At 44.5% G+C, this 9,387-nt stretch overlaps 2 protein-coding genes across 2 annotated transcripts in view; one reads left to right on the top strand and one right to left on the bottom strand.

The window, feature by feature from the left end:
• Nucleotides 1-22: 22 nt before the first annotated feature.
• On the top strand, nt 23-6,614 carry LOC139049883 (low molecular weight phosphotyrosine protein phosphatase-like). The gene is made up of 5 exons (XM_070525742.1): nt 23-197; nt 293-366; nt 1,234-1,347; nt 2,000-2,161; nt 6,318-6,614. Exons 1-5 carry the CDS (start codon nt 149-151, stop codon nt 6,399-6,401), a joined length of 483 nt encoding a protein of 160 aa, XP_070381843.1. The 5' UTR covers nt 23-148; the 3' UTR covers nt 6,402-6,614.
• wuho (tRNA (guanine-N(7)-)-methyltransferase non-catalytic subunit wuho) overlaps nt 5,667-9,387 on the bottom strand; it is a 23,138-nt gene continuing 19,417 nt past the window's right edge. The window contains exons 9-10 of the mRNA XM_070525739.1: nt 8,355-8,463; nt 5,667-6,554 (exon numbers count right to left, since the gene is read on the bottom strand). Coding sequence (XP_070381840.1) covers nt 6,394-6,554; nt 8,355-8,463 — 270 coding nt within the window. The 3' untranslated portion in view covers nt 5,667-6,393. The remainder of the gene's footprint in view (nt 6,555-8,354; nt 8,464-9,387) is intronic.

The following is a 9,387-nucleotide window of genomic DNA, read 5'->3' as shown; positions in this document are numbered from 1 at the left end:
GAAAATTTAAGCCGTAAATAGTCGAGGCATACCACAGCCGAAGTGGCCGAAGCCAGAAAGTTTGTCTGCTGTTGCGATCGTGCTGTGATCCTGCGGCCTGTAGAAAATTAGTGATCGTGCTGTTCTTTTCTGCACCTCCCGAGCTTTCATGATGTCAGAAACTGAGCCTTCTCACTCGGTACTTTTTGTGTGCCTCGGTAAGCGAAGAGTAGACAAGCCATATTCATTTGGATTGTCTGTTTGTGTGGCGGCCGGCAGTCAAGAGCTTTTCCGATTTTTTCTCTCTCTACAGGGAACATCTGTCGGTCCCCGATTGCCGAGGCTGTCTTCAGGCACATCGCTAAGGAGAGAGGCGTATTGGATGATGTAAGCTATACGATAGTACCTCTGCTTACGGCTGCACTTGCAAACAAGATTCATAGCACGAGGCGAACTAAGCCGCGTACCGGTTACTGTGATCCCTGTGCCAGAAATCTTGAGTACTTCCAACCTTTTACACTTCACGCTCAGACCTGCTTAAAAACACCGCATATAAAACAAGGAAAATTGGTTGGATGCATCCTGTTGCCCGTCAAAGTTACCGTGCAATTCCGACGATCGTTGTCATCTTTATCGTTTATCACCAGCTTATGTTTACTTGAGATAGCGTGTAAAATAGTAGACGCTGAGAAATTCGTCTCGTCTGGGGTGCAAGCTGGAGCTGCCTTTGATATGGACGCGGGCTTTTGAACTGTGACGAGAACAGAGCTTGCAGTTTGTCGTCTTTTCGGCGGACAGCTGCGGTGGATGTTTAAATAACTTATCTGCTGTTCGTTGGCCCGCTTTAGCTCTTCCCGTCGCTGGCGTTTGCTTACAAAGAATGCCTCGTTTCGCCAGCTGTTTGCGGCTGCTCTAGATAGCTGCCACCTGCTTGATATTCGGCTGGCTCCTAATTGGTTGTGGAAAAAGGAAACAGAAAAACTGCGCCACGTGAATCTGCTGCACGCTTTCCATATGGAACTGCCGAGATACATGCTGGTTCGCAATAAGCGTTGCTGTTTGTGGCAATTTCAGAGTTGCTTTGCTGATTGCACATTTAATACGGGTTATATATACCCAGCTAGAAACCTGCCTCCTTATGTTGAATAAGTGCAGTACTCGTTCCATATGAACCAACTAGTCAGCAACAGAGTACTACCTCTGAACACCTTAACCGAACGCAACTGCTTCTCATCTGACCCTTCTCCCACTTAGTGGGACGTGGACAGCGCGGCCACTGGCGATTGGCATGTCGGCAGCAAGCCTGAGAGGCGTGCCATCAAGTGCATGAAGGACCACAATGTCGACATGGATCACCGGGCCAGGCTGGTGAGTTGTGGTGCCGCGCAAGTGACCTTCTTTAACATTTACACATTTATGTGGAAGTGTTTTGGAGCTTCCCATGCAGACGCAAAAGTGTCGCCATCCACTGTTGCGCATCTTGCCTCTGGTGATGTTCTCTTGCGTCTCATTGCGGAGAGGAGAGTTGTGAACTTACCCACTGTAATGGTTCAGTGGCTGCAGCATACTGCTGCTTAGCGTGAGGTCATGGATTTAATTCTCAGTCACATTCCGATAAAGGAGAAATGGGAGACTACAAACGCCTGTAGCTTGTGCAAGTTAGTCAAATGTAGCCCAGAGGCCTTTACTACGGCATCTCTTACCGACCTACATTGCTTTCGGGCGTTAAAACCCATCAATCGATCAATAATAATAATTAAAAAATCAATCACATTTATAAACTCATGCAACACTTTCTTAAAATTTGCTGGTTCCGAGAGCAATTTTTGTAAAACGACTAGGGACATTAGCAAAAGATCTGCTACCAACAGTCACTAACATTTAACTTTTCTTGATGCTACAAATTTAATTCGAATCGGTTCAGTGGTTGCCTAGAAAGAGAACATTTCGGTGTTCCACATGCACGTCTGGGCCGTGCCGAAGCTTTTTCCCTAGAGCTTTCCCCTGTGGACACGTGCAGGTGACGACCGAGGACTTCAGCCGCTTCGAGTACATCTTTGGCATGGACGAGGCCAACATCTCAGACCTGCGCGAGTTGGCGCCCAAAGGCAGCAAGGCGCAGATCGAGCTTCTAGGGAAGTACGACCCCGAGGGGAAGACAATTATTCGAGATCCGTACTATGTGAGTGCACTAGATAATGGTGGATTGAGCCTCCAGCCTTGTCGGCCTGACATTTTCGCTAGTTTATAATGCGGGACTACCGAGATCGACAGACGGGCCACAAAACAAGTGCTAATTTCAATGTAGAAGTTAGCACTTGTGTTGCATCTTTCCAGTCCATCTGTGCGATTTTGCGGCATAAACTTACAAATACGCGAGTGCGACGCTTTGTTTCGCTTCTGACCTCACCAAGCAAATCATACCGCACTGGGAGAACTGGCGACAGTAAATCCAGGATATGAGCATTCTTGTTAGACTTGAGCCCCAGTGTGCCAGGCTAAAGTTCTCTTTTCAAGACCGTAAGGTTTTTTTTTTTTTGCAAATTATTTCACTCTGAGAACCTGTAATGAATGGAATTGCTACACATCCATATAACTTCCACTTGGGCAAAACTGTCCCTCTACTTGAAGCTCTTACCTGACCACACAGAATAGAGCAGTGTTGCCCCTCCCTGAAAGATGCTCCACTCAAGTAATGTTTCGCACACATTTATAAGTTGAGCTCAACTGCAAGGAAATTTTGGGCTGCATAAAAGGTTTAGTTTCAGATAGTGTAGGTATGTATAATGTTGCCGTCTTGCAAAATAATTGTATGTTTGAAATACGAGTTGACGCGTCACAAAAGGGTCACAAAACTCGTTGCTCTGGTACTGAAATCGAAAAAAGAAAAAAGGAACGTTACCATAACCGCTCACTAGAACTGACGCATGACTAAGAACACGGTGGCCCCAAGCATGAACTGCGAGATTAGGCATTTGCGTAGACATCTCACATCTCGGAGGTGACATACTGGAAATTACTTCATAACCACGAGGCATCGTCTGCTTAGGTGTATTTAAAGGGCAACTCTGGTATTTTTTTTTAACCATATTAGGATATTGGCACTGATTACCAGTAGGATGGTTCGGTTTGCTTAGAAAGTAATAAATAATTTTAAATAACCTATAAATGAGGTACCAAAACAGGTAGCTGCTTTATGTGATGTTTGTGACGAGTCGATGACATCAGATTCTACACTACCGTAATGTAAATACGCAACACATGTGGTGCTAATGCTAAAAAAGCAAAGCTGAAGACGTCTTCTGACGACACGGGGAGCTTTGCCAGCTCTTTCAAACTGGACATCGGGGATTTCAGTGATATGAGCTCTGAAGGATTGCCATTTACTTTTGACTTGCTGCCGTGCAAGGCAGCTGGCATTCTCCAAGCTCAATGCATTGTGCTGCTGCAAGACAAAAGAGAAGCACCAGTCGTGACGTCTGTCAAAATGATGATTGTCGGCCATCGTCTCGTAGAAGGAGTCAGCTTCATCGTTCTGGTTGAGGTGGTGGTGTAGCCTCTGATGTCACAAACACAGGGTGGCCAGTAAAAAGTCATACATTTGTGGGCATGAGTTGGGAATACGTAACCGATCTTTATAAAATTCATTTTCCGGAAAACTAAATGACTTGCAGTCATATTATTTGGTGAAAAAATGTTCCAAAAGCCAGGGGAACTCATACTTCAATGTGTTATTATCACTGGCTTTACTCAGCAATAAAATATAACAATAACATAGACGTTTCGCCACCCATGCGGGTGGCATTGTCAGTACGCAAATGGTAACAAATGAGAAAACACATCCTATTTATGTATGATACTGCCGTAAACATACGGCAGGGGGCCACGGTTTGAATTGCATGCAGATTGACTGTGACGGATAAACCATGATTCCGCAAATTTTCTTGGGCCCCATCGGTGTTCCCATGCTAACGTGGCTACATTGCACATGGTGCACATCGGAGGCGAAACGTCAATGTTTTTGTTATGTTTTATTGTTGAGTAAAGCCAGTGATAACAACACGTTGAAGTATGTTATTTGGCACAGATAACTGAAGTGCAAAAGAACACAAAGTTTGGTTAATGTTATTAAATGCGGAGGTTTGAATTTTTTAAATGCCTTTTTTAGTATCAATGCCACATGTGCATATTTAATGTCATTAAATACCATGATGATAACTCCTGATGATAACAGTGAGCACTGTGACTAAAAAGTATTAGTCTGCTTCAAGCATAGTTAGCTTTCTCGAAAGAGTTGTTTTTCACAGCTAGGATCATGTCTGTTCAAGTGCTTTAGAACCAGAAGTCGAAGAAAAATAGCACTTGCTTTGAGCGTGTTAAACCAGAAACTGCCGTATTTACTCTCACAATGAATCCATGTCCCACTTTTGTTCTTGAGAATTAACTTGTTTTTATTTCGTATAAAAAATGCGCACCTGGCCCTCAAGGGCTGGTGTTCAGAATGTCCACTTTATCTCGGCCTGATTGGCCAGCGTTATTTGCTGTCACAATGTTGTCAGATCGTGCTGTGATACTGCAGACTACTTTTGAAGTGATTGATGCTAAACGCGGGTAACACAAACGCATGCGATGCAGATATGAAGCTTGTTGACCGTGTTTTCATTGATGATGATGCATGATGCTTCACCATTGCAATATTGACGCTTCTAGCACCATGCTAGTGCAGTGGCGGAACAAAGTGAGACTACGCCCACTTGTTCTCGTCATATCACTCTGAGGTTCACCACTGCATGACTTTTTTTTTGTTGATGTTGTTGATCTCCCCGGGCGCTGCGCATCGTTCAAGGGGCCGTTACATGATTGATATAGCTGGTCTCCAACTGAAAGTCGCAGAGCACATCGTAGAGCAGGGGAACCATGGCCCTGGACAGCATTTCAGAGTCGACCACTTGCGTGTGCGCTACTAAAGAAAACGAGATTTGGCTTGAGATACAAAGATAAATTGTCGCGTGCTTCGAGGACCAACGCAAGGCAAGTTTCCTTGCGCAGAGGAAAACATCAGCTACCTGAAGAGGCTCCATAGTGATATGAAATTTCGACTGTTGCAAATAAATATGTTGAAGCTTTCTTTTTTTTTTTTTCCTGTGTAATGAGCCCTCCCCCCCAGATTTATGTCAACTTTCTCGAAAATAAGGTGGGTTCATTACACAAGTAAATAAGGTATAGTATGACTATCTGTGCAATAGAATTTCAATAAGTGGTCGTAACAGTCTTATTACATGCTTCTTTTAAAAAGTGTGTCACTCGAGACAAACACAGGGAGTAAGTACACACTTGATGGCCATATGAAGTTGTTGAAATTCAGTACTCCTGTTTGGCAGCATGTGAATGGCATTCGAACTTGATAGTAGCATCGAATTTGCTTTTGTGACATGAGCGATAGCAAGTTCCCAGATAAATGGGCAAGGACTTTGAAAATATTCATCATATCAGAACAGCACTGAATCTGTGGGAACTAAATAAGGCCCCTGAACTGCCCAGCTCACCAGAGCTCATAAAAGAAATCTCCTGTGTTTCCGAAGTACTACATTGCATCTTTCCAAGAAGGACTGACTGTAGGACTAGTTGGTCTTGCATAACTGTTGAGGGGTCCAGTGCTAAAAATTACACACACACAGAGAAAATAGTCAAAGACAAGTGCTTCCATGTTTTCATCTTTTTTAGAATGAATTCAACAATTTCATGCTAAATAGTTAGAATGAATCTACAGCATCTTTCATAGCCTCTCCATTGCTTCAGCATGTTAAACCTAATCAGGTCAAACATCATGCTCACCTGAGTGCAACACGGATTGTGTGGCATTGTGGAGAATGACCCAAGTAGCACTCCCTCATGGCACATCTAAATGGCCAAGTGTAAGACAAGGTCGCATTGCTTGCACATTTAGATTTGCCCCTCTGCATAGGTCAGCATACAGAATCCGCACTCATTTCAAAGGTGCTAGGTGAGTATGAATGAAAGTCGGTGACAATGAATTCGAGTGGACGCGAGTGTGTAAGCATGAATGCTAGTGAGCATCGGTGAGCACGAGTAGGATTGCGAGTGTGGGTGCACGAGTATGAGTGAGTAAACTGTCTACAAAAGTAGTTTTGAATATGAGTGGGAATGTGCTTATTCTGCTGATCTATGTCTGTCGGGACATGCCCATGAAGAGGGTGGTGTACTCGGTTCGTTCTGTGCCTCCAGTTGGTTTTACTGACTGCACCCCCTTCCCAAACCACCTTAACCACAGTTCGGCGATGACTCTGAGCGAGCGCTCTTCGCCTCTTTTTGGACAGGACAGCGGAAGCCAGGGCTTCGAGGACGTGTACGAACAGTGCCTGCGCTGCTGCACGGCCTTCCTGGACGAGGTGGTCAGCTGAGTGCGGGTTCCAGCTTGATTCGCTTCGGCGTGCCAGCGGCTGCTTCCTCCAGGCGTCGTCGCTTCTTTTCCAGATAACTGTGCTCGTTGTCGAACCACTGCTTGTAGAGTTGAGTCAGGCTGCTGCAACTTCCGTTTGTGGCAGCTGGCTTGCCTGCACGAGCCCAAACGTTTTGTTAGCCGTATTGATGAATAAACAAATTTTTATTTTTCAGTGCGTGTTGAGTGCTCCATTTGTTGAGAAATTCAGCTGCAGCTTCAACTGATTCAACCAAAAGTGACACATTGCGCAAGTCAAAAGGAGTGAGACATGAGGTCACAACAAAGTCTCTTGATCTGAAGAGTAATCAGATGGGGCTGGTTGGTGCAACGTGATAGAATTCTATCACGATGATGATGATGACAGAATTAACATTACACCCTATACTATGATGACAAAGAGAGCACTGTGCTTGCCCCTTTGTCATCCAAATGCAGTAAACCCCCAATAAATTGAAGCTGTAAAAAAATTGGCAAAAATTTCGAGATGAGCGAAATTGTGAGAATAGCAGCCCTCTGGCCATACACAGACCACGTGGTGCCTTTCCAGAATGCAGCCAGTAATATTTTTGTCATGTTCGTGAGCACCGGGACCGGTGACGATGGCCTCTATGGGCAACAGCATTACCAGCACCGTGCCGAGACAGCATGCTTGGCACAGAGTGAAGACGATGGATCCAAATGCAATGTTTGAAGCCAGTCATCCAAGCATAACCGTTTTCTGGCATCGAAGAAGTGGACACTGCTTACTTTCTGCATCGTAACGAATTCTGGACAACATAACTTGGTAAACCGAAACGACAGTTGAGTCCAACTATCACGTCTTTATCAGAAGCCCGTCAGTGACATGGCATTTACACCGCTCACGAACCTGAGCGTCCTTATCTAGCAGCAATTTTGCTGGAATGCTGTGGGCCTGCATGCTGGCTTTTTTTGTTTTTTTGGCACACCGTGTGGGCTCAATCAATCAATCAAGGCACAATCACCAAGCAGGAAACTGGAAGTGGCCTTCACCCCACGTCGCCTACTGCTTCGTTTGTAATTTGTACAAACGGCTCTCATCATATATGAACCAAGAATGTACGTTTCATTTGCTTTACATCAGATGTGTGACACTACTGCAGGTGGAGATCTTGCAGTTAGTCTTCTCTGACTGTGTTTTCAAAAGAAAGCAACTTGCTTGCCAAACTTTCTCGTTCTCGTCCTGTGTTCTTGCTCTAAACAACAACAAGAAAATCCCGGTAATTCAGTGTTTAGCCACATTTAGCCAGAAAGTTTGTACTCAATACCGAAACTTGGCAAAAAATGTTTTTTTATTTTCTGGTATCTTGCCAGTAGGTAATTCTTGTCAATAAAGGGTTAATGAGCCATTCAATATCTTTAAAACCGATTTGATGCCTCTTGGTGTTAACGCACGAGCGAGGAGAACATGTACGAGTGGGGACTAAAAAAGAAAGCACGACTGGAGAGCTTCGTGCAGCTCTTCGTAGTTGTAGCTTCATACAGCTCTTCATACTCACCATTAATCGAGAGTTGCTTGAGCAGCGGGAGGTCAACTTGGACAAGTGTATTGACTCTGTTGGAGACTATTCCGACGATGACTAAGTGCTTTTTGCCCTAGATGAAATTTTTTTCTCGCAGAGACAGCCCGTATTTCTTTAGGGCTATTTCTTTTGCATGCTCCTGTATGCTGTCTGAAGCAATGCCAATTCACGGCAATGGCAAGTGCGTGTTGTCTGTCTGCGATACTTCTGATACAACGAAACGGTGGTGCCATCTGTCACTGTGGATGGGGGGTGTGTTGCTGCAGCGGTGAGAGGTGGTGCCACTGTTCCATTGCAGTGACACCGTGAGCTGCCTATTACCATTGGGTAACAGATAAGAACAACAATAAAATTAGAATGGGCACACTTGCTTTGGAGGCCTTGGCACAGCGTCCAGCTGACGTCCTTGAGAAGTGGTGCCCACGGGAGTTCACCTGCAGACGGCAGATCAGCGGGAACTTCCTGTCGCTGCCAACATCCCTGCACGAAAAACGGGTAGCCAGAAGGAATGAATTACGGGAAGCAAGAGTCGGCGTCATTTTTTAAATAATGTGCGTGTCCCTTTTATGTCGGACTACCATATTACAGGTGGTACGACAGACTATCATGGAGCTATTAATTCTGGACATTCACGCCTTCGCAGATGCAGCCCCCATTTATTTTATATTTTTATACATCCAGGGTCCTGAGAATGGACATTACATCAGAAAGCGGCATATAGAAGAGTAATCGGCAGCAGTGAAGATTACAATGCAGACAAGTCTGTTTTTCCATAGCAGTTCTGAAGCGCACAAGACCTTTTATAAGCAATACTGGGCTGAAAAGGTCATTCCAACCTTGGGGCAGTTTGCACAAAAGGTGACTGCGGGAATGTAGTGCTTGAGAACATGAAAGGATGAAAGCATTGTAATTATTTGTGCAATGCATTTGATAATGTGAATGCGACACTCTTTTTGAAGGGGGCTCTGAAGTACCGATTTTTTTAACTGAGCAACAAGCTCATTTGAATAATTTTTTTTGAAAAAGGGCCTAATATGAATGAATATATACAGTAAGCGCAACGCTTATTTATCCCTCAACTCATCAGTTCTTATCAGCTGTGGCAGCACTGACAATAATGTCCTTTGCCTACCACTCTCATCTTTTTACAGTGCACTTATGGTAGCCATTTAGGGCTCCCATATGATAAAGGCATAGAAGAACTTCTTGTTGGGCAAGTTGGTGCATATTAGTAATCACCCAAAAACTTTCTGTTCAAGCAACACACAACCTAACTACGTTCATCAACCTAATCTCACTGTTGTACAGATAAATTGAGGTGTCACTGACACAATCATCTCCCTTCTTTCTAATACTATAACACACCTTGTGAGCATGCAAGGACAGGAACAGCCTGTCCTTGTG

Source organism: Dermacentor albipictus, chromosome 9, assembly GCF_038994185.2.
Source record: "Dermacentor albipictus isolate Rhodes 1998 colony chromosome 9, USDA_Dalb.pri_finalv2, whole genome shotgun sequence".
NCBI lineage: Eukaryota > Metazoa > Arthropoda > Arachnida > Ixodida > Ixodidae > Dermacentor > Dermacentor albipictus.
The sequence above is the reverse complement of the archived record's forward strand: the minus strand, read 5'-3'. Positions and strand labels throughout refer to the sequence as shown.